This window comes from Coturnix japonica, chromosome 2, assembly GCF_001577835.2.
Source record: "Coturnix japonica isolate 7356 chromosome 2, Coturnix japonica 2.1, whole genome shotgun sequence".
NCBI lineage: Eukaryota > Metazoa > Chordata > Aves > Galliformes > Phasianidae > Coturnix > Coturnix japonica.
The window spans coordinates 15,792,006-15,818,360 of NC_029517.1; the positions used below are offsets into that span (position 1 = coordinate 15,792,006).

General features: G+C 39.7%; 1 protein-coding gene across 8 annotated transcripts in view; it reads right to left on the minus strand.

Moving 5' to 3' along the window:
- Positions 1–4,812: 4,812 nt before the first annotated feature.
- ARMC3 (armadillo repeat containing 3) overlaps positions 4,813–26,355 on the minus strand; it is a 55,194-nt gene continuing 33,651 nt past the window's right edge. For 6 of the 8 annotated variants that reach the window (XM_015853331.2, XM_015853327.2, XM_015853325.2 and 3 more), the window contains 8 exons: positions 22,152–22,401; positions 20,858–20,994; positions 17,691–17,880; positions 16,721–16,821; positions 15,574–15,669; positions 9,878–10,081; positions 6,862–7,024; positions 4,813–5,373 (listed from right to left, as the gene is read on the minus strand). In XM_015853331.2, coding sequence (XP_015708817.1) covers positions 5,164–5,373; positions 6,862–7,024; positions 9,878–10,081; positions 15,574–15,669; positions 16,721–16,821; positions 17,691–17,880; positions 20,858–20,994; positions 22,152–22,401 — 1,351 coding nt within the window. In that variant the 3' untranslated portion in view covers positions 4,813–5,163. The remainder of the gene's footprint in view (positions 5,374–6,861; positions 7,025–9,877; positions 10,082–15,573; positions 15,670–16,720; positions 16,822–17,690; positions 17,881–20,857; positions 20,995–22,151; positions 22,402–26,355) is intronic. The other 2 variants (XM_015853333.2, XM_015853328.2) reach the window with 1 other exon arrangement.

Below are 26,355 nucleotides of genomic sequence, written 5' to 3' on the forward strand. Positions count from 1 at the left end.
GCACACACCGTGCTTTGTAGCTAGGCAGAGAACAGGCCTGCACTTCCCCCTGCAGACTGCTATAAAAGCCAATTAAGTTGTTACTTAATTTTCCTCTTTTTTTTCTTTTCCCCCCATTATGCACAAGGGGAAGCAGCTGAAAGTCTCGCCTAGCAACAGTATGTAAAATTTAAAGTACATTCTCCCCAAACTGTGATTCAGCTGCCTTATCGCTACAAACGCCTTCTGACTGTGATGTATGGACACACTGTGCTGTGGAATGGGTCCCTCCCAAAAAGCTCAGCGTCTACTTAAGGGAGTGCACAGAGTGCTCATGTTCATCGTAGCTCTGATCATGTCCCAGCCCAGCTCAGCCTCGGCTGCCAGCTCTAGAGACGAGTGGAGTGTCACCATCCAGCCAGCTCTGAGGTGTATAAATCATACAAATATCCTTCTGCAAACCCAAATCCACACTTAGGCTGTTTTTTGTTCATAGAATCATACAATCATGAAAGGTGGAAAAGACCTTTAAGATTATCTTGTTCAGTTGTCTACCTACCACCACCACTGCTCACCAGACCACATCCATTAGTACTACACCTACCCTTTACTTGAACACCTCCAGGGACGATGGCTGCACCACCTCCCTGGGCAGCTCATTCCAGTGCCTGACCACTCTTTCAGAGAAGATTTTCATAACACCCAACCTGAACCACCACTGGCACAACCTGAGTCCATTCCCTCTCATCCCTCTTGAGTCGCATGGCCAGGAACAACACATTCCCCACAGCCACGCGTGTGTTTTCTCATCCCTTGTAGCTCAGGCAGTAAAAATCCACACTGCTTCTCCTTCCACCCAGCGCCCAAAGCCTGAACAAAACATTGAGTAATTATTTGGCAACTGCTACAGCAGCAGCTTCCTGTAGGTTATCTTAATGGATTTATCGCCCTGAACTAAGCCCTGGCCATCTGTTCTACCCTCTAATTACAAATGCAGAAAGAACATAATTCACAACTGTATCATAAAAAAGTGAAATAGGAATGATTGAGGAGCGGGGTAAGCTCTGCTCCTCCCTCCAGTGCCCCAACAACAGCTCTCTTCCTCCCCAGTGAGTGGCAGCTCCTGAGGAACGGGGCTCCCCAGAACAGCCTTCTCACTCATTCATTTGGTTGCATCATTTAATCTGGGATTCACATAAACGCTGTCACAAACCTTTCCTTCTCTCTCAGATGATCCCCCAAAGATGTTCTTGTAATGCATTTTCTAATCAGGAGAAGCACAAAACCAAGCTGCTGAAAAATACCCTAAAACTCTTCATTTCCTCCAATTCACAGTGAAACCCACCCCTTCACTCACTGAAGACACATGGAGTCGTTCCCTGGCATTGTGTTGCTCACTCATTTCCACCTCAGTGCTGCTGGCCTGGGAGAGCAGGGGCTGAGCACCCATCACCACTGCCCAGGAATCACTCTACCAAGAAGGACCAATTCCCAGCACATGGGCCAGGAAGATGGGAGTATCTCAGAGCAAGTTGTTTGGCCCTGGGCTTTGGGAGACTTTATTTTTCCCCCAGCTATCTATAAACAGATTGTGATTTCCTCAAATGCATATGTTATATGAGAAATAAGAACTGAGTGGGAGAGTGGAGCAGCGCGAGAGGTTATTCCAACCAGAAGGATTGCCTGAGGGACTGACAGGTAGAATCACAGAATCATGGAACCATCAGGGCTGGAAAAGACCACCGAGATCATCCAGTTGAACCCCAAACCCTTTCTCACCACACCCAGAAACCATGGCCCTCAGTGCCACATCTGCACAGTTCTTCAGCACCTCCAGGGTCAGTGACTCCACCACCTCCCTGGGCAGCCTGTGCCAATGCATCACCACTCTTTCTGAGAATAAATTGTTCCTAACATCCAACCTGAACCTCCCCTGGCACAGTTTGAGGCCATTCCCTCTCATCCTATCGCTGTTACCTGGGAGAAGAGGCTGTAAGACAGCAGCAACTTACCATGGGTAAATTGTATCTGAAGAGGGCACATTTATCAGAAAACATGATAGTTTTGCAACTTTAGATATTAGATGTCATTAACAAAATCTCTTGTATCTTGGGATACGGAGCAGAACTCCACCTGTATCCTTTCTAATTTGTTCCATAACGCCAATTAAAATTAATGACATTTTGAAAATCTCTTTGACCCTCGAATATCCTTTTGACACTTGGCCTTTAAGGACTTTTCTTTCAAGCTCTATCACTAAAAGCTTCCTGTGCAGAGAAGTTGAATGAAAAAGGAATTTAATGCACTCCATTGCTATTACACTTTCAGGTGTGTTCTTCTTTTTTCTTGTGTTTTTTTTCCTCACCAAATCCAGAAATCCTTTTATAACTAGGAAGATCTGCTCATTTGTCAAAGGACCTAAGTTAACACAGTCAACTAATATCAGAAACAATGAGTCAGTCTGGGGACATCTCATGGAGAAAGCATGAGAGAGAAGAGCAAAGCAGTGCGAAGCAGGACCTGCAGGCTGGGAGCTCCCTGGCTCCCCAGTGCTTGGCACAGCCCTTTGCAGCAGGGCATGTGCTCCCTGGAGCAGCTCCTGCTCCACAGGAAGGCAGCACCGTGCTCTGGAGCAAGCCTGTGTGATGCTGGCACCTCAAAGGGGAACATGTTGCATGCAGCAGTCACAAGGGCAGCAGTGGGCAGATATAGAAAGACTAGAAAATGCTGCACAACCAAACAGTGCTGCACTTTTTAGGAGAGCATTTCACTAAAGAGTTGTGAGTTTTTTTGTCTCATAACCTAAAACAGGCCTTTGGCTGCAGCTGCCCAGCCCAGGGAGGTCAGCCGTTCCAACCCGCCATTTGCCTTAAATATGAATAAATGTCAGCTTCAGGCAGGAGCTGTCTTTGGTTCTGCTTTGTGCACAGTTTCCATAGATGGCATCTCAGCATGTCAGTGAAACATCAATGAGCTGGAAGAGCAGGCTGGTTAATTAGCATGCAAATAGGCTCCCTCCTTAATGAGAAAGAAGCTTTTACTAGCTCACTGAGCCTCCAACACATGAGTTCCTGCCATGTCCTACAAATAACATTTTTATAGGTCAAAGACACACGTGCACATTTTTGGCCCCACACCACCAGCATTGCTTCACATACACCACCTGTATCTGGAGTGTGAATTCTGCCCAGTGATGGTGGACGAGGAAGGCCAGGTAAAGTCAGCCCAATATACCTGGTATCTTTCAGTGTCAGAGGTAGCGTTTTTATAATAGAAAAATAATTAGCTCATTAAGAGGTCTGAAGAGCTTTCCATTTATCTGCAAAGTTCTGCTCTAATGGCCATACTGGTAAAGAGCAGGAAACAATCACACCCCACAGCCACACAGCGGTCTTGCAAGGCCCTGCAAACTGAACTGCAAACTGCTCTGGAAATGTAAAAGTGTATTTGTGCCATGTTCTTAACCTTTGCTTTATCGATCTTTACTGGAGATAGGCTACTTGGGCAGACAGACTGTTGCCATTCATTATTCTTCTGCTTTGCTGTAATGTCATACACAAGGGTTTCAGCTCATGTTATTTTGTGGCTTTGCATTGCCTGGGGAACTTTTTGCTTATTTTAAGTCTTCTGAAGAAAACAGGTACTGCAACAAGTTGTGGGGGGAGACGGCTCTTGTAAAAACCATCACGAAAGCGATGAATATAATGAGTGTATTAATGCACTTCTCTATTTTAACTAAATTGGCATGATAGTCAGTAAAAGCTTGCTGCCTCTGCACAGCCTCTATTTTGACATTGACGCTGCGATGGTAACAAGCTGTATTTTTGGAGAAGGGAGTCATATAATAGAAAAGGTTTAGATTCACGCAGAGGAGCTGTGGATAAATTAGTACATCATCATCCCAAATCCATATCCACTAACATAAGACTTGTTTGTTTAGCCTGAAGCCAAGTTTTATACATAGATATATATATACACACACATACATACATACATATATATATAAAGATTTAAAAGTTCCTCTTGTATCTGAAAAGAGACATCTGTTTTGCCCCATAAGCTCTGGATCCTCCTTAGGGTCCATAGTTAAACAGTTAGTGAGATTTACTGGGGAAAGTGTTCAACTTCTTCAATACAAGGAGTTTGAAGGAGTGACATATTGGAAGTCTTCTGCTGGTGCTGTTGTTTAGTAATAGAAAATTAGAAAGTACCTGAAATGCATTAATTCCATGAATTAGACAGCAGTTGTCCCTTGCTAACATAAAGATAAAACAAGTGGAAGTTAACCCGGATGTTCCTACTACTGATCAGAGACCAAGATCAACAGAGGGGAAGTGTGGAAACGCTGGTACTGCAGCTGCCAGTAATCTGTGCTGCCTCTGCATCTACTTTGGGGAAAACAGAAGAATCCTTTTCTGTAGTGAGGTGTAGCTACAGACGCCTCAGAAATGTATCTGAGCCAGCAAACTAGTCTAAAAAGCCTGGAATTATCTACTTAGAATCCTATTTGTCGTAACAGCCTCCACACATGCAGAACAAGCAAACAAAGAGAAGTACGCAGGGTCAAGGCTGTAAGTCCTCCCATATCAAAATCCCACTGACAGCACCACCACCTTCAGTCTGCTGCTTTGCTGGTTTACATTTATCAGAAAACTCGAAATCATAGAATCATAGAATCCTTAGAGTTAGAAATTAAAGGGAGATTGCAAGCAATAACTTATCAATCATCTGTCTTCTCTGTGCCAGGATAAACAGTATTTACTTTTACCTACAGTATAATATTATCCATCCAGAGACAGAAAGTACACAGTTGAAGGACCATAAGAAAAGAAAGGTAGTTTAGAAATCTATTTGGAAAAATCTATTTAATAAGCACAACATACCAAGTATTCTTCAACTAATAAATTTTAATCTTACTCTTAAAATAGTGCCAACATTAGCAGCTTCCACTCCCTTCCTAGTTTCTAAGAACTGAGGTTGGCTATGTTTAATTCGATGTTCAGAACAACATACCAAATGCAGATATCTAAAGCGAAGTCTCAGAAAATGAAGAATGCCTTTCAGCAAATGACTGTAGAAATAGATGCTTTTTCTTTGGATAGCTGGACCGCAACCCCTATTTGTTTCATGAATAATAGCATGTAATCATCTTAAAATGCTTATTTTGGAGAAATTTGGGTGTGATTAAATATATTTGTACTGATCAGCCTCTGCACTTCCTTGTTTCATCAGAAAGCCTGGCACAAACATCAGATCTACAATATACTCTTGAGGAGGAAGCAGCAGCCCAGTTACTCCTTGAGGAGAATCATCGACCAATTTAACTTCATTCCAAGCTCTGTTATACTCGCCACGAACTAAACTACAGCCAATTCCAAGTCTGTCTGCTATCACCTAAAAGAGAAAGAAAAGGAGTTAATCAGTTAGTACATTTAGCTTGTGTGATAGTGAGCGATGCGTAAAAAGAAAAGAAATACCATAAAAAGCTTTCTTGATACAGACTGCATAAATATCTGTGGTGTTCCAAACCGCAAATATTTACTGTTGGTTGTGCTTAGACAGACTGCTTATAGATGCTATTTCTACCACATTCTATGCACTGAATAAAATCTATTCATTTTTACTCTTCTCGGACACCAACATATCCATGCATCAGCCTGTCTTTCAGACATCAAATGGAGAACAATAACCACGCTGCACTGAAAGGTATTCTTCCTGGAAGGCCATTTTGCACAATGTTCTGAAGATCCATTAGTTATAGTTGTACCTTGCATACTTTGCATGCACTAAGTGTAGAAAGGTAACATTTTTATTAGTGTTAAATTTAGGGCTGCTGCTTCACTCCAATGCTCTTTGCTCTTCAGCACCTTCAGTGTATGAAGCAATGAAACATGAGGTGAACTGCATAGAACACCTCCATGGCCTCAGCTCTATGTTGTCCCCAGCAGTGCTGCAAGGGCTTCCAGCTACAAAAGGTACTTTCTTCGAACACATCTGCCATGAAGAAATAAAATCCTGAAAAAATCTTACTTCTTACAAAGATATTCCATGCTGAGATTGCAGTAGCTTTAAGAGAGAGGATTTGTCCCTGCAAACGTTTCTTTGGAAACATAATGGTGAGAGGACAGTGGAGGGTAAGAGAACATCAGTACTGCTTCAGCACAATTAATTCCTTCTCTCAGACCTCCACAATATATGTCAGGAACTTTCTCTCCCCATGGGTGTCATGTATTTTGCACTGTACTCTTTCTCCTCTATACTATTTCCCAGGTCCTTCCTGCTTAGTGCCTAAGCCCTTCTTCTCTTTTTCTTTTCATACAAGAAGGAGAAGAGGCCAGCTACGGAGGGCACAGATAAGCAGGCTGACATGAAGACAGAGGAAGAAACAAAGCTTTCCAGCCTATGCAACTGGAACATAAAAGCTGTTATGCATTGTCACAGAATATTGGATAGATAATGAACAGAAATTGTCCCTACACATTTACATTTGCAGCATACAACAAACAAACAAACAACAACAACAACAACAGAAAAACACCCCAGGAAACTGCATAATTCAGTATTTGACAGTTACAGAAAATATAAAATGTTTTGACTACCAAACAAATCTCTTGACTCCTCGCCATTTTTCAAGTGTTCTGCTGATATCACTTAAGGCAATTTAATGAGAAAAAGAATGTTTACAAAAAGAAGCCATGCTGGCTTTTGTTCACTGGGAAATCAGTTTTGCCAGTAAAATATGTATATACTTCTGCAGACTTAGACATATACACAAGATATTACATGAATATAAATATTAGATTACACTGATGCAAGTATACTCTAGTTTTAATATCCATTTAGCAAGAATAACAATATGTTCTAAAGTAAATGTTAACATACCTTGAAAAGTAAAGCCCTGTGGCAAAATGTCCCTTTTTTCACTTTCCCAATAGGCACAACGTTGGATTTTAGTTCAAATTCTATTTCACTTATGTGAAGCTCCCAGCTGAAATTGTGTAGTTCGTCTCTTTCAATTGCACCACCCATCTTGTCTGCAACAAACCTGTTCCAATGAACACCAAGATCAATTAAACCTACAGCACCTCTCGAATTTGTCACAAAATGGAAGGTACAGATGCAGTAAGAGAATGATACATGTAACTTCAAACTGTTGCTATGAATGCTGTAATTGTTTTATTTGATGGTTTTTGTTTGTTTTACTATTAACTACAGTTAGACATCACTGTAAACATAAAGATCACAGACCAAAGTCGAAGCTGCCAGCAGGGATTCTGGAGAGGTCTAGTGTGGGCATCAAGTACTCCAATAACATCATCACCAAAACTGAAATAACTGAATACATAGTTCAGAAACTAATGGTCATCTCTGCAGCCAACAGATTACTTGAGTAATGTAGTACAATCCCCAGCCCCAGCATTTGTTTGAAATTTTAATTAAAGCACGAGAGTATGTGACAAAAATAAAGTCATTAGACAATATTCCCAGGTAGTTACAGGAAAGTAACTACACCCAGAAAGGGTACCTCAATCTCTATATGTGTTTTCTTATGCCAAAGCCAATATTTGGTGCAGGAGGTTATATTTATCCTTAAAAAAAAAATAATAGTTTAAACAAAGAAAGAGAAGATCAGAACCCACAAGCTATGCAAAAACTGCAAAAAGAATGTCTTCTAGGTGGCTGCGCACAGATAGGATCCAACTCTGATTTACACATCCCTACCTCCTCTTACACACATCTTCACCTCCCTTCTGTCACAGCTCCTCTATGCACAGACCTCTGTTCCTTGCAGTGCCCTCAGTTGAAAGCATGGCTATTCATGAGGGCTGTAACTCTGGAAAAGGTGCCGCAGAGCTGACACTACAGCCACTACCTCAGACTGGGAACAAACTTCTGCATCACTGTCTCCATCGTAAACATATGCAAACAGGTTTTAGCTTCACACTGCATGCAAAACTATTCAAGAGGTCTTATTTCTCAAAATCCAGGGCCTAGGGAGGCACTAGTAGCAGCAGCACAGGGAGTTATTGCTGAGCAGACTGGATGTGATAATGCGAAGCTGGCAATTACAGCGTGAGCCTGAAGAAGCAAAGGGCTCCAAATAGTCTCTTGTGCTGCTCATGCCTGCAGCCAGCTCTCAGTAAAGGGAGCAAAGGCTTCTGAGCCTACATGCACACCACTCCTGCATGTGCACGGAGATGTGCTGCACTCGTTTAAATGAGGCAGCCAGTACCATGGTGCATTCCCTAACTCATGCTGGCTTCCTCCCAGCAAACACAGCAGGGATGTGCATGGGCTCCTGCAGCTGCCTCCTCCTCCAGCATTCAGCACATGCTCCCCAGGCACACACAGAAAATGCACTATATGAATACAAATCCCTGCAGAAAACATTTTACTTCTGTCCCTGATGATCATTTCACCAGGTTGGTTATTTGCAAATATTCCATTCGGGTGTTTGAAGAGTGGATTTGAAAGGGTATTTTATGAGTTCCACCTTGAGAAAGACAGCGTAATTTATACACAGCTGGATAGTGAAGGATGAATCCCTGTCTTGTCAAATTTTGCAATCAACAGAGAAGTCGTTCCTCATACCACAGCGGACCACTTCATTAAAAATGTGGTTAAAAGAAAGAAAGAACAAATTTTGAGAGACTCAGTGGGATCTGACGCCAAACTCTCCAGATTCAGGAGGCAGTCAGGAAACTGCTAAGATAGTAAAGGTTAAACTATGGAGAAGATGAAAGAAGCCACACTGCTTGGAGATGACAGTGATTGGTGCCTAGGCTGAATGGCCAGTGCTACTAATGAATCGCACATTGATAACAACTGTCTGTACACACATCATTGCAATGTTTTGGCACTATTAAATCATCAGGATGTTAATTATAGTAGCACCTGAAAACTCCTTTTAAGAATGTTTTGTGCTTTTGGTATAGAAAACAAAATACAAGAGAGCTCTTATTAAGAGGAGTTTCTAAACTAATAGAGCAAGAAAGATCCTAAGGCAAGAAACAGCGGTAAGTTGCAACAGTCTCAACTACTGTGCAGTTTTTTCTTCAGCAGCAATTGTACAAAGTTCTACATATAAGGAATTAAAAGGGCATTTCCTGGGAATCTGGACCTTCTCCTACAGAACATGACAGTTTTGCATTTGGGTCAATTTTTAAACCCTCATCCAAAACCCATTGGAGTCAACAGAAAGGCTCATAGCACCTTTTTGTGCTGGGCCATACCCCAGTAGCAGTGAGAAAATAATGGCAAGTAATGCTTCTTTCTAGATGTTTGTTTTAAAATCCAGGGGATAAAAAAACATTAATTACTCTCCTAACATTAATTGCTGTTCAACAACCTTCAGGGCATCATCACAGCCAAGATGACAACTAAGAATAAGGGCCATCTGTATTACCACAAAGTAGGTGCTATGTCAAGAGGAATAAGAGGGGACATATTTCACAAAACAAGCTCTTTAATGATAGGAAATATTTTAAATACTTTAAAGACAGTCTTCATTGTGCATTCATTTGTAGAATGAATAGGAAAGTTTACAAGGAAACACTGGAAATCCTGATTTATCTGAAATGCTCAATGGAAAGGCTCAGTACAGATATATAAGTGTCAAAAACCTGAAACTGCCAGCATGAATATTTTCAGAATGTGAAAATTATAACCTTTTGTTGCAAATGATATTTTATTTAAGTACTTTAATTATAATCAAGTAATAAAGAAGAAACTTAAAACCAAAAATTGTATTAAAATACCAGGCCAAAGCTGGTTTTGATTCCAATTATGGGTGGGGAAAAAAGAACAAGCTGGAAAAAGTTGCCCTGTGAAAAGAAAAATGTTACTTTACCAAATCAACTTATTTGCATTACTTATGGAAATATAATTAGGAACTCACTGTGCAAGAGCCACAACCTGCTCCCGAGTAGTGGTGAGTGGTAGAATTGTTTTGGAAGCATCATTAATATAATTCATTAACATGTAGTCAGGTGGTGGTTGCCATTGTGCATCTTCTAGATTTATTTCATCCTGGACTTCAGATAAAATCTCAGCAACTTCTTTCAGTTTTTCCTCTTCTTTCTTCCCTTTCCATTTTCTTACACTGAAAATAATAATACCTTTGTTTAGAGTTATGTTACTTCTAAAGTCCAAATCCAGAACAGATCCCATAACCACATAGCGGAAGAACAAATGAAATGCTTGCTTTGCTCAGAGAAAACACTGTGCATTTCACAGGCTTCATAGGAACTACAAAATCAGCATCTCACTGGGGCTATTATTAAGATCCACAGAATCAGACATTTTAGGATTTTTTATTTGTAGGAATACATAGAACTTGTGTTTTGTAAGCACTGTTTCTTTTTTCAGCATACATCTTGAGTAATCCTACTGGGAAATTGGACAAAATTCCTTTCATTTCCATTTTTTTTTTTTAATCCATAACACTTTCATCATTCTTGGAAGAAAAAGAAAAGAAATAAAGGGCCACAAGAGAGCGTGCTTCAGGGTACAATATAATTACTGTATGCTCTTCCAATTATTCTTAAAAATTTTACAATGAATTGCACTCTTAAGACTTAAGAAGGCTTTGTACAAAGCAGAAAGGCATTTACCTTTATCAGTAGTCTAATTCAAGCAATTTGTCTTCGGAATATTTTTCAACTTTTACCTATTAAAATTTATCATATTCACAAAAAGCCCTTTTCACAGGTTTCAAAAAAGCACATTTTTTAGAAGGACAACCAATTAAGATTTAATCTTCAAAATATAGAAAATTCACCACTGTCTTAAATAAACTACTCTGGTTATTAATTACACTTATACTCTAAAAATGCAGGCAAACTGTTTTCATTATCTGTTTTGACTCTATAGCAAGGAGACCTCATAATAGTAGCTCAAACAACCACTACTCCATTTATGCACTTAGGTATTATGCTTGAGAATAACTTGTTAAAGGGAACAACATCAAAATGAACCACTCTCACCTGTCCAGTGTCTGATTTAGCAGGTTTTCAAAATAACAGACATCTATGGATGGTGTATTTCTTTCTCTTTGACTGTTTTTTTTTTCTCTGCTCCTCCCAAAACATTCTCTTCCCAATGAGGAGTGTGCTAATTGTGCTACAATAGGAAGAGTAGTTTCCTATTCCTTTTTACTCAAATGACTGTTGAAACACTTTTATTCTCCTTCATCCCAGCTTTTCAGGAAAAAACTGTGTCTGTCCTGCTCCTCAACATTTCATTATGTCTGCCTAAAAATCTGTCTTGTAAGGAACTGTGGCATTACTGCCTTACAGCTGAAGGCTGTAAAATGAACAGTGACCATCACAGCAGGCTTCTATTAACCTTTTCATATCCTCTTCTTTATCCCCATTTTATTATGGGAATTATGAAATCTGGGGGAAAAAAAAATCCACTCCTATTTCTGAAAATTGCCTTACTGCTCATGATGAAGCTCTTCACAGAGAGTGGTGAGGTGCTGGCACAGGCTGCCCAGGGATGTGGATGCCCCATCCCTGGAGGTGTTCAAGACCAGGTTGGATAGGGTCCTGGGCAACCTGTTCTAGTGCCAGATCTGGAGGTTGGTGGCCCTGCCTGTGGCATGGGGGCTGGAACTTGATGATCCTTGGGGTCCCTTCCAACCCAAGCCATTCTATGATTCTATGACATGCTGCAAATGCAAAACAGTACTCTAGAGGAGAATTAGCTGTGGTAAATAGTTTTAAAGCTGCTAGGATTTCTGTTGCAAATTCAGCATGGATGTGCTGTGTAATACCAGAGAGCCAGCATGAAGAAAATGGCAGCCAATGCACTGTACTGCCACCAAAGAACAGCAATTGCTACTATTTTTTTTTCCTTTTGTATACAATAAAATCTCTTGCCTGTCTTTCAGAAAGGAGGAAATGAGCATTGGAAAGTATTTTCTTGAATGCTCTGTAAGTATATAGCGTGTGAGAGATACACATTTATCAGTCTACATTAAAGTTAACAGTTTAGTTCAGGCATCATATATATCAAATATGCAACTGTTTGATCAAAAATGTTGCTATCTGTCTATGCAAATACATGTCAAACTATCAGCTAAGCACTTTCTCTACATCTAATTCAAACACTTCCAGCAGACAACTATAATTCTCCTTTCTCTTAGCTTTCAGCTACAGTTTATATAAACCAGTATCACTTTTCAAAAACAATGGTTTTAAACTGTGTTCAGTGGTACTTTGCAAAATAATGTTGAACAGAAACGTATGATCAAAGGAAAAAAATATGTAGAAAAAAAGTATAAGCATGTTTAAGACTTGGAGTCAGCCACTGACCTTCAAGTAACTTCCATATATCTCACAAATTAATAGTAATAATGATGTATGAATTATGGATTCAAAATGAATGACAATGGGGTTATAAATCATGCAACTTGATTATGGCATTCAAAAGCAATTATTTTATACTCGAAGAAAGAAGTCTTTGTATCCCTGCAAGTTTACTGTGGGGAAATTGAGCCAGGCATTTGTTTTTTCCTAAATAAAAATTCCTGCTTTCCACACGAGTTAAGATCACTAACAGTGCAGTTATTTACTGTGTAATTGACACAGATTACATTGGTCACTCCAAAAGTAATGCCTCCTGTATATTTCCATGGAAACTACAACAGATACAAAAAGCATAGTAACACTACTTGATAGAGCAAATTCTCAGCTATAAAACACTGTTTTTCAGTGTAGTCACCACCATTAGCTATGCATTTTCACCAGCAATGAACAAGAGCCTGCATGCTGTGCTCACAAAAATCTGCATGGCTGCCCAGAACATGATTTGTCTCTCATGTCACTGTCACCACCGCTGAAATGTATCACCACTGACTCACTGGGCTCACATTCACATTTTGGTCTCCAGAAACATTTGTCAAGCATCAATGAACATCAATGGGTGCAATTTTTTTCCACTTGGAGCAATTCAATTCCACACCTTTGCTTCCTGTACCCTTTCATGTCAGACACCATTTTGTCAAACTGCCCCTCTGCTGTCAAAAGGAATAGGATATTGGCGGGAAGGTTCAACCTCTACCGCCATACCACCAACATTTGCTTCTGGCACTGTGGGCCAACATAACGAAATAGGAAGCATTATGTTTGGAGCAGCCCTTGTACGTTAAAAAGCAACTACCCAAGGGTGCCCTCACACAGCAGTACACAAACACATTATCTTGTCAGAACAGATCTCTAAGCTTTGCACTTTATGACGGGGCAAAGTAGTCTCAGTCTCTAGAGCATCTGCTGAAATGACAGAAATGACCACAAGTACAAAGCAAATATTATTGGCTTTGTGTTCCCCCATCACTTCTCTTCCCTTTAAGTAAACTGCAATAGACATGGGATGGACATCAGGAGGACACCATCCAAATCAGCAGATGTTAGAGTAGGCCTGGTAAGATACTAAAGACATTTCCACTCCTTTTCATCCTGAAACAAGAACCCTGCACAAAATCCAGGTGGCAAGTAGTTCCTTATTGCTTTTTTTTTCTTTTTCGTTTTCTCTGACTTAGCAAACAGTTTTTAACCCATGAGTTCTATTTTGTTTCCACTTTCTCCCTTATCCTCCTGATTGGGGGAAATCAAGCAAACAGCTGTGTGGTGCTGAGCTGCTCCCAGATTAAACCATAACAAACTCATTTCAAGTATTTAATATGAAGTGATTCAAACAGAATTCCAGAAGTACTTACAGAATTACTAGCCAAATTGTAACTCAGTAACTTGTGGCTAGATTAATCCCACAATTTGGTTTGAACTCAGAACCTCAACACTTGACCATCAGTAGCTATTATCTATCAAAAATTTGCATTTCACTTCTGAATCACAGAATCACAGAATCACAGAATTGTAGGGGTTGGAAGGGACCTCTAGAGATCATCAAGTCCAACCCCCCTGCCAAAGTAGGCACCCTACACCATGTCACACAGGTAGGCGTCCAGGCGGGTCTTAAATATATCTTTCTAAATTAATATAATTCAGAGTGTGACACCTTAAAGCTTTTTCTCTGCTGCGGCTTATGCAGACCAAAAGACCTTCTTCCAGATAACTCCTGCTTTTCCTCCACTGGAGATACCATCAAGCTATTGAGATCACAAAGCAAGTTCCAATTTTCCCTTGTCTTTCCTTACGGCACATTTAATCTCTCAGGCACACACAAAGATTCATAAGCACAAAAACACACAGCAGTGCAAGAAATCAGCAATTACCTCTATCAATAAAAGGTCTGTATAGATAGTAGCATATCGTAGTTCATGGATAAGCTCCAAGCTGAAAATTGCAACCGTGGTGCCCTTGCTCCTGCAACAGACACTCACATTTTGCAAGCCTGAAATTGTTAGTATTCTGTAATGCTATTGGTGACAAGAATTCACAGCCCTGAGAAGTGGCAAAAAACCCCTAGACCACAAAATTAGGTAAATTTGGAAGTCAGGACTGAGACCCACAGAAACTTGAATGATAAATGGTCATAACCCTAAGTTAGGTAACCAAAAATCTGAGTGCAGCTGTAGGTTGTATCACATTTCTATCAAGGATTAGATGCCATCCCCTGGATTGCAAAGAGGTTCTGCTTGGACTGGCTTTGCAGTCCTGAACATTCCCCTGGAACTAGGCACGTACTCCTGCCTTCTCCAAAAGGCACTCATGCAGCGGTGACTGTGCAGCTGTTCAGTTCAGGAGAACTGAACTGAAGGGGAGTCAGTTCAGTTGGGAAAGTGCGGTTCACTTTTCTTTTCCACACTAAAAAAAATATAAATTAAGTATTTTAACTAAAAATCATTAAGACCAGGACGAGATCTCAGCTCTCTCAGAAGAAATGCCTTAACAGACAGAGCTTTCTATTATATCTGTTATGCCTTGTTTTGAGCAGGTTTACAACAAACCAGAATAAGACTGAAAAACCCCAAACATCAAGCAGGGACAGGCTCAAATACTCTTTCTACAGAGGAAGGAAATAAATTTTCCATGAGATTAGAGATTTGTACCTCTTTGGTAGAAGCAAACCCGCTCAACAGATCAGCCCCACAAAAAGGACCAGTAAAACTCTACCTAGTGTACTGTATGGATCAGAGGGAGCTCTCCACGACTGAGGCATTTTTAGGCTCCCTGCTGAAATAGTACTGAACACACGCTTTACTGCTTTTAGTCACTTGTAGAATTTCACTGGAAGAAATTTAATCTATGAAAATGGATGAATGTGGGCAGTAGAGGGACTTCTCATTCACAAATGTAGCTTTTAATTTGAAAAAGAACTACCCTAATTTCCCTGTGGCTTAATTGTCAGGCTGTAAAATAATTGCCTTCTAGGGATACCGAAAGGAAAAACAGCCAAACAAACAGGAGATGTTTGAATACAGTATGGGGAGGACAAATAACAACTAAGATAGACAACGGAAGATTACTGCAATCAGGGTGTGAAAGAAGGACTCTGAAAACCTATTTAAGATTGTATTTGAGCTATTGTACTCTGTTAGGAAATTCTCTATTACAATTTTCAATCAGAATTCTATTTTTAACTATAGCACAATAACAGAACACTGACAACTAGTACATTTTAAGACCATACCTTGATATTTCTCTACTGCTTCTCCTTGAAGTTAAAGGTGACAAGGTAGCCAGTTCGTAAGATACACGCCGTGGCTTTTCCTCTATTGCAAGGACACTGCAAAGAGGTAAGATTTTTTTGTGTATTATTTGTAAGACAGCATTTGCATGTTAAATTATGAAAATAGAGCTTTGAATTTAAAGGACAGTCAACATGTTAATAAGAAATATATATGGGGAAGAAATAATAGAAATAAACATAATGTGGATTCAAGGATCAAAAATGAAGTACAGAATACCAATGATGGACACAGAAGTAACTGGGTAGTAGGACTGATGCTAAGGTGCAAAGGCAATAAGCTGTGCAAAAGTCAAAGAAAGAAAACCCAATAGTTAAAAGACAAGGTTAGGATCAACAAAGAGCATGAAAGGTTAATTTGTCATAGATATTCTCAGACATTTTTATGGTGTCATATACAAGCTTAAAAGGGAAGCTTATGATACTGTAAACCAAATATGTGATGTGTTGACAGAGAAGAAGATTTTGGACTTGCAAAATACTGGTAGAGTATTCTTTGATCTGTGAGACTGTTTACACGAAATGACTCCCAGTTAAACAAGGCCAATACCAACTTCCTGCATTCAAATCTAAGAAGATTTGTTAGGCTGGCTTCAACTTAAACAGAGAAATAATTGACATAGATTATCTATCGAGCCCAACAGCTTCCTGGGATGTTGTGCTTAAAATTCCACACATTTGTCTGCTCATTAAGATCATCAAATCATAGGTCTCATTGCTGCAGGCTGATGTTCAGTTTGGATGACATAACTATTATGGCAGATGACAAGCTCTGTTATAGCTATTAATAAAATGGATGTCTCACCATGAGAAACCAAAAAGTGTTCAGTGAGTGAGTCTTCTTTGCTAAGTTTTCTAACAAAAAACAGATCAAATCAAGTGAATAAATATTTTCTGTCTAAGGGGAAAAAAATGCCATTTTACAAATTTTTGTGTTATGAAATACCCATCACTTGGCTTCTAGGACGTAGCACTCTGTTGAAATTAAAATAGATCTCTCACAGTACAAACTATGTAGTACTTTCATATCAGAAACAGTGGAAACAATGGAAAAATGAGTTACTGCAATAAATATTACTAGATGACTCACTCTTCTTGTGTCTTAGTGCTAACGAAGATTATGGCCCGACGGTCAGTAAGCTCTTGCATACTCAGTTCCTCCAAAGATGGAAGTTTTACGCCAGGTTTTATCTACAAGAAAATTACAGCAAAAGATAAGGTGGTGCTCTCAGTTAGAAATGAAGACAAAAAATATTTTAAAAGAATCATGTAAACCTTTAACAGAAGACTTACATGAGAACTTATAAAACTCATTCTAAATATACAAAAACAGTGTTTTCCCTATTTGCATTTTCCTTCAATTTTCTTAGAAAAGATCATTTGTAAGTAATTTAACTTGTGATTATTGTTACATCCTAAAATTTAGGATAAGGAAATATTCCTGATTTTGAAGACAGTACAATTTAGGATGAAATTTTCAAAAGTAAGTAAATGCTTTAAAGGCACGTATTTCACTGATCTTTCAGTAAGACTAATATTTTTAATTTATTTGGGCATTTTGAAAAGTACTTCCCTAATTTAAACTGAACACAGTAACTGGTGATACATAGTGGAGTCAGTCTTGATATATCAGCAGTGCTGTGTGAGAGAAAGGGTCATGACCAAGGTGAAAATACGAACCCTTCTTTATGTAAAAATAAACAAAAAGTCCATAGGTCATTCAGAGTCAGATTACTATCAAATATACTGCAGTGAAAGATAACAGAAGAACTAACTTCCAAGAAAGTCCCTGGTAGGGAACTAAGAACTCAGCAGATTACACAGGATTGGAAGGAGATTTGGAAGAAGAGTGTAATTAGGGGATAGCATAAAGATTATAAGATTTTACCATAAAGAAAGATAATCAAAAGAAATCATTATAAAACCTGGGAGACAGCATAACAGGAAAACAAAGTTATTTTAGGTAGCCAGATGCTGGCTGTTGCTACAGTCCTCTTACTTTTTCAAAATGAAGAAGAAAATTTTACTGTTTCTGAGCAAAGTAATTTAAAGTAACTTACCTTACCATAATCATAGAATCCATCAGTAATGACATTACTTGATGATAAATAACCCATTTGGCTGTACTTTTGGGAGAGATTGTTATCAAGTAGCCTTTCCAGAGCAGCTTCACTGAAGTTATTTCTGCGTGCCGTTGACTGATTAATTTCTTCTAGGATGTCTATTGCTCTGTTAAACAAAACACAATGGCTAATTCATCTCTAAGTACCAATTCATTGTTATTACACAGTTTTCAGCATTACCAAGGCCAAGACACAGACTTCTTTCTACAAGCTAGCTCATTGCTCTTTAGACCAGCAAGGAGCTTGCTGTGCTACACTGAATTCTTTCTCTAGAGGAGAAAAAATGCCTTACTGTGCTCAAAAGCAAAACCAGTCCTTTTCAGCAGTTGAACAGTTACATAAAGAAATGCTAAACTGGACTCCATAGCTGGACTGTCCATTTATCTCTCTGAACTACACAAGGTGCCTCAGCTGTGGACATTTACAAGATAGACTTCTGAAAGTACGTCAGATGAAATTCAGAAAACAAGTTTTGCAGACAAGGCACATGACAGCCATCCCTTTTAGAAGAGAGCACTGGGAGAAAATAGTAGAACAACCATACAGACTACTTGTCATAAAGCAAATCTCAACAAGATCAGGCAATCAGAATGTAAGATAATGAAGGAAAGAATTTTCAAAGGGAAAGCTAAGTCTAGTGAGTACAGCAAAGTCTAAAACGTGACATTAGAGGCACACTGGCCTCACATGGAGGAAAGACAAGCCACAAAAAGGAACAATATGCAGAAGCACTAACAATTCTGTGACTACCTGAAAACCCAGAAGGGACTCAGGCAGAAATGGGAATATGGAGACTTCCAACAGGGAAGTAAAAATAAGGGACAAGGCCAAAAAAGCCCACAGAAAAACTGAGATACAACTATTCAGGGACCCGAAACAAAAATAAATGTTTCATTTGCTACAATAAAAGAGAAAAATGTAAGTCTATGACTCAGTGTGGGAAGAAAACTCATAACAGATGGTATAAAAAAGACTGAAGCATCTGCTGCCTTTCTTGCTTCAGTTTTGATAAAATGGTTGCAAACAGATGCCTAACAGCAATATTAACAAGAAGGCAGAAGCAGTAGGCATAACATGTAAGCTTCAGAAGACTAAGTTAGCAGTGCCTGACATTCACCCCATCCTGTGTTTTGAAATGACAAAATCAACTTCTAAAGTATTTATAATTATCTTTGAAAATGTAGGAAGAAGAGGTACAGAGCCAGAAGAGTGGAGAAGGGCATAGATAAATTTAAAAAGAATCAACAAGGAAATGGTGGAGATCATTCAGCTGAATTTCAGTGTCCAAAGAATATCATATCAGAATACTAAACAATCAATTTGCAAGCATTCAAGAGATAAGGCAGCTAGAAATAACCATTACGTAACATTATAAACAAATCACATAAAGCCAATTTAATCCATTCTGCGATAGGGTAACTGACAATGTACAGGCACAAGGAGTAGATGTGAGATATGTCGTGACTTTGAGATATGTTGTGACTTTAATAAGTCCTCTCAAATATTCATTTTTGAATAGTCATGAGCAAGTCAGGGAAATATGATCTATATGAAAATAACATGAAGCAGAGCCTGACTGGTTGAAAAACTATGCTTAATGTATTATTATCAATAATATGCTGTCAAACTAGAAGGACATATAAATTAGAGTCCTATTCGGATGCTGCCAGAAAGAAAGGATTAAATAAGAACAGTGCTATGTGCAAGAGATGGAAAATAATTACTGAGCCTTGATTGGTGGTGGTTTGATTACAGCTGAGATACCTCATCCAGGCTGGGAAACAACACTTCAAAATAGCGTAAATAACTGGGAGAAATTTAGAGATGTGTGACAGAATGATACCAGATTTCAGAACAAAAAGCAGTTCAATGTTTTTGCTTTGTCATGAAAAGGAAACTGAGAAATTTACTGCATAGACTCAATGAATCATTAAGGTTGGAAAAGACCTCTAAGATCAGCTTGCCCGATTGTCCACCTACCACCAATGTTGTCCACTAAACCATGTTCCTTAGTACCACATCTACACAGTTCAGGGATGATGAATTCACCACCTCCATGGATGGCCCATTCCAGTGTCTGACCACTCTTTCAGAGAAGTTTTTCCTAGTATCCAACCTGAACCTCCCCTGGCACAACTTGAGGCCATTCCCTCTTGTCCTTGTCTGTTACCTCAGAGAAGTGGCCGACCCCAACTTGCCAGTATCTCCCTTCAGGCAGTTGTAGAGAGTGCCATGGTCTCCCCTGAGCCTCCTACAGAATGAACAATCCTATTTCCTCCGGTCACTCTTCATAAGACTTGTGTTCCAGACCCCTCACCAGCAGTGTTGCCCTTCCCTGGACACATTCCAGGGCCTCCATGTCTTTCTTGTAGTGAGGGGCACAAAACCAAACACTGTAATTGAGATGCAGCCTCAATCAGAGCTGAGTACAGAGGAACAGTCATCTCCCTGCTCCTGCTGGCTATGCTATTTCTGATACAAAATACAGTAAGTTAAAAAATAAACTGCTATAAAAAGGTGGTTATTCAATTCCACTGAAATTAGGACGAGATATAATTGGACAGAGTTGCTGCGAGGAACATTTAAAAATTGAAAAACCTTCTAATTATAACAACACATCACCAGAAGAGGTTACCTCAGAAGTTGTAAAACCCCTTCAAAACGAGTACCCACAATCACACTGAACAAGCTGAAGTATGTCAGTGTACCTGATTCAGTCACAGTAGGCAGACAGACAGAACTACATCTGAGGTCTCCTCCAGATCTGTTTCTGAGGTCTGGCTGCAGAATTCCCTCACAGATGGGCTGCAAGCATCAGTGCAGCAACCAGAGAAGTGTCCAGCAGAGGGAGCAGGGCAATAACATATATTTCACTTCAACAATAAAAGAATCACCTCATACACAAATCTTGATCTTTTTTCAGGCTTGCAGTTTTTCTTCTGTAAAATTAGGACCATTTCAGCTGTAACACTGGCAATACAAAAGTAGTTTCTGTTTGCCAAAAAGTATAGCTTAACTTTGTCCTTCTGTTATTAATACATTAAAATCAACTTTAATAGTTATCTCATTAAAATCCTCCCTCTGCTCCTGTTATTTCTACTCACCCTAGCCTGCACAGTTCAACAGCGGTTAGTTCATCACTTGCACAGACCATGACAGCCCAACAGGCATTTCTTCTGACTTCTCTGTCCTTTGAGTGTAGCAGCTCAACAAGTGGCTCCAGTCCACCTGCATTTCTTAACTGTAAGAACATGAAGACACAGCCACTGATATATTTTACCTACTTCATTCCAGCAAGAACAACATATTAAATTCTCCATCCAAAGCTTGATTCAAGACTTGCAGACAAGCGATGCTGGGCTGGCAGACAGGCTATTTATGGTAGCTCTCTGCTTCTGTGCTGTTCTGACCTGAAGTGAGGTTCAGAGTGACACACATCCTTTCTGACTCTGCTTTTCAGTTATAAGATTGCAATGTAGAAATTGAAGAGACTATGCAACCCAAGACTGCCATGGAGATTTGTACACCTTTTTCCGCTTTCTTTTGCCTCCTAGCAACTAATTTACATTACAATACATTTGAATTTGTATTGTACTATATGTATGGCAATCTTATTAACATCCTATTCTCTCATGTGCTACAGTGTCTTTCCTACACATGCTGGAGAAAACATTGCTCATTTGGATTTCTGAAGATAAAGACATTTTAAGGACACCGAAAGAGGTAGATTGATTACCTACCCCCCTTATTCGTGTCCTAAGTAACAGCTTTGACCCTTGAGAAATCTCCAGCTTATGATCCATGAACGCACAAAGCACCATCCTTATTTATGAAAAGAAAGTAATATCACCACTGATAAACAGTGAAAAGTTCAACTAGCTGGATGCTGCTGATGGAGGAATTAATTACATTTTGAGTTTTGTTTGAATCACATTTACTCTGTGCACATTCAATATCTCATAAATCAAAATTAGGCACTGCCATTCAGGCCTTGAAATTGGACGGTAATAAAACACCAAGAGGAGCAACAAGAACTTATCATCTTCAAAATACAGCTGTCAGTTGCAGCTGAAAGAAACCTTAATGTTTTCTACTCATAAACATAAAGATTAAGATACAGTCCTGGCTGAAACTTGTTGAAGCTACAGGAAGGTTGTGTAGCATGAATTTGTGCAGGTAAATACAACAGTAAAAATAAAAATTAAGGAAAACCTTTTCCAAGTCTTCATAACAAATGGAGGTGAACTCAGCCAAATGAGCCTATCATAACCATGCAAAACTAGTTACTATCTAGAAGCCAAGGACTTTTAGAGCAGACAAAAAATACAGGGAACATCAGTAACAAAAACTTCAGCACTCAGAATTCTTACAAACAATCCCAATCTTGGAGATTTTTACCTCACTTCTCGCGTCAGCATCACAACCAAAGGCAGCCACGGTGAGTGCTGCCCTGCTTTGCACCTGGCTGCTGGTAGAACGCAGTGGCTCTGTGAGCACACTCATCACGCCATGGCTCTGAATACTTAAGCGCAAAGGCTCTTGCATGGCCATATTTGTTAGCACTGTAGCAGCATTCGCAATGGCTCCATGTCTCTCAGCATTTAAGGTCTCTACTAAAGGCTTGATTCCTTCAGCTTCTGCAACAGCACTAAGAAAATGAAGAAGAAAAAATATGTTAGTTATTTTTAGGATATTTATTTCCACTTACTGTGTTACATTTACCAATGAAATAAGTCTTACATTTCAATAATGTAAAATGTTGCTTACCTGCAATAACTTGAAAGGCTGATTTTTATGCTCTTAATCACTATGTGAAACAGAAGGTAAGAGCTGAATTGTGAAAGCCCTCCTTCTGATGCCTTACCTAGATCTGACTCACACAGCGAAGCACTGCTCAAGAGGCACAACCTAAGCATGAAAACTGAGACATTCAACCTATCAGGACACTTTTTTTTCCTTCAGAAGTTTCAAATAAGCAAATTAAATCTTGCAACTTTCCTAAGATGCTGAGTTTCTCTATCTTCAGCTCCAGCTAAACATCTCTCCTGAATCCTATCATCTCTTCACATAACCATTCTTGCACTTTTTCTAACGAGGATTTTAGTGCACAGAGTATCACATTGCTATGCTTTTTGCTGTCTCCTTGAATTTCTGTGATAGCATGAGTGGGTGGCATGAATAGTACAGCAAGCTCCTGCCATTCTTATAGGGTAACGCACTGCAGTTCAGTGCAATGTAGAAACTACTAAGCTGGCTTTGCAGGAGCTGGTTTAGCCAGCAGGAGTACAGCAGACACATTAGTACAGGCATGTCCAGCTGCAGCCCAGCCTGGCTGGCAACGCATCACTCCCCCCCCATGCTATAAATGGCAGCAGCTCTTCCCAGCAGAGCAGCCGTGTGCACACCCAACACTCAGCCACAACCAAACTACTGGCACATTACAAAAGAAAACTACATTAACAGAACTTTGGGCACAAGGAGGGCGGTGCCGTGCAGTGCTGACTCAAGTGATGTTTAACAACTCTATGCACACAGGGCTCTGAAGAGAGAAGAATATGCAGCCGTGCCTTCCTTTTTAATACAGGAGTTTAAGAATAAGTTTCAAGATTGCCAAAAGAACTACATCAATTTATGTCTGTGGCACCATTTTCAGTTGTTATAAAGCCATGACCTGCATATTTTCAAATGGAATGTACAGGGCTGCAATCAGACATTCAACTCAAAAATCTGACCATGTATCCTTACAGGACTTTTATAATGCCAGTTTTACCAGAGAAAAATATCCTTTGCTTCACAGTCACACCTCATTCACATCACTGCTTTTTGGCAGTATGCACATTTGTGAACAGTTGTCAAGGATGAAGTACAGGAAGAGTACAATTACATCAGGAATCTCTGACAAACACCTTGAGAGTTCACTGAGAATTGCAACCACTGCCATCTCACCAGGGAGCAATGTGTTAGTGTCACAGAACAGGGTCAGAAATCCCACCAGTTTTATGTATTTACTCCTCTCTTCTTAAAAAAAAAAATAAAAACTATAAAAGACTAAAATAAGTTTTGTTACTTATATATATTAACTATATTATATATTTTATGAGGGCTGCTCCAAAAGTAATGCCTCTGGTTTTATTATGTTGGTCCATGACATCAGAGGTGGATGTTGGTGGTATGGCAGCAGAGGCTGAACCTTCCCACCAATGTTACATTTTGTTGCCATGTGGCAGATGGCAGCAGAGGGGCAGTCTGACAGAATGGTGTCTGACACAGAAGTGCAGATGAAGCAAATTGAATTTCTCCAAGAGGTAAAAATGGCACACACTGACATACAGTGATGCTTGCTGAATGTTTATGGAGACCAACCAGTGGTAGTGAGCACAGTGAGGCAGTGGGTGGTACATTCCAGGAGTGGCAACAATGGGTCACCTCCACTGGTGCAGATTTTGGAAGCTCAGCATGCAGACTCTTGTTCATGTGAAAATGCATAGCTAGTGGTGGTGACTATATTGAAAAATAATGTTTTGTAGCTGAGAATTTGCCCTATCAAATGGTGTCATTGTGCTCTTTATATCTCCTGTAGTTTCCATGGAAATAAATAGGAGGCATTATTTTAAGAGCAACTTATATGCATCCCAGGACAGTTCCTCTTCACTCAGTGTGGCCCAGGCAAGGCAAAAGGTTGGACACTCATGCATTAATAACAAGTTTTGTGGATCCACATCACCAGCCAATCAGTAGCAAACAAATATTCTCTGTGCTCCCACACATGCAGCCTGTGACTGAAAGCTGCTGCTGTGGCCCAGTTCTAAGTTAGACCAGCAAAACAGCTTGTTTGCAAAAAAACCCAAACTGGGGGGAAAACGCTGGAATACTTCTGAGGGTCCCTTCATAGAGTTAGGTAAGGGAGCAGCCAAGCTGAAGCAGCGTTGTTGAGGAAGCAGTAAATTAAGGAAGAAGACAGCAGAAGATGAGGGCAGCTGTACTATTGGAGGCCGCATTTGGAGGATGTAAATCTCATATACTGTAATAGCTACTCGAGAACTGAACTCAGTCACAACAGAAGGAACTGGCCTATGAGCACTGTCCCTTAACGCTGATATTCTGCTGCTGGCATTCACCTGAACAGTGCATCCTTTGATTTATTTATTTATTTCCAAATCAACTTCACGCCTAATTTGTGGGATACAGAATATATTGAAAGCAGCTGCTGCTGTGTCTCCTAAGTGAGAATAGAATTGATGCGGATCCCAGAAGAGAGAACATGGGTTTAACTCAGAGGAAACTACTACCCTCTAACAAATCCAGATCTCAAACGCTGGATAGGCACATGTTTTGGAGTTGCCACCTCATTATGTATTCCTTGTTTTATCTGCCAGAGGCAAAAGAGACTACTGATACAAATATAGTTTACATTCTTCAAATACCATAAGATATTCCATAACTTAAGATTCTTGTTAACCTTCTTGCTGAGGCTTATCTTTCAACTAGAGAACAGACTCATTTCTTTGTCTGCATCATCTTACATCTGTGTTATCTTAGTTCATTTCAGTGGTAATTTTTCCAATGTCGTTATAAAACAGCACACTATAAAAACTGAATTGTCTTCCCACTGGGTTTGTACATAAAATTTGATCAAATGGTTTTAGGCATATGCCCAATGTACTGTCTGCCCTTAGTAATTTTATATTGGGCTCATCTGTCTGTTAACAAAAGTTGGTAATGTTATTAGCAAAGGAAATGCACAGGTGGCAATTTGAATTTTCCATGCAACTGCTTTTTTATGTTATCTCCTTAGTACATTTTGTTTCAAAAATGTAATGAAGCCGCCCTACACAGGCATATCGGAGCAATTTCACTACAAAAATACCCACACAGACTTTATAAGTTTTGCTAACTTTCTGGCTGCATGTTAACAGGGGAAAGTTGGATGTGAAAATTTTACATTTGCTGGAATGGCTTCTTACCAAAAATCTAATTCACATTTTGGTAAATTTTACAAGTAAACACAAAATTACTGCATAAACAAGAGAGAGTTGCACCATCAAAGACTGTCAAACTGCTGATAAAACATGAAAATGTCAGGAATGCTGGTGGTCACTCATTTCTGCAAAGAGTATACAAAGCAAACACATGGCAAACCCTGCTATATAATCACATTACACGGTGACACATGGATCAGTGATTTAATGTACCTACCAGCAAAGTGTGGGAGAGACTCATCAAACACATGCACAGCCATGCACAGTAAGGTATGTCTATAAGCTATCGGTATGTACACACAAATTCCAGAAAATAAACAAATTGTTTTTCCTGTACAGTGGATGCTTGCAAATTCCAGTGCTTCCAGAATGCATGAGACAGAGCCACTGCTCATGAATTGCATCCCTGCATCTTACAGGTGTAATACAACCAGCATTTCACCAAAGGGTGGACTTACTACTCCTGTGCTACACCCCACAGCATGTGGATTCCCCAGTAAAAAATCCTAATAAACACATGGTCCCTATTGATTGCTAGACAGAGCAGAGCCAGGTAGCCAACTGCATTATAAGCAGATTTGCTACAATCTGCATAAGGCACACAAGTACACAGGTACTTAACA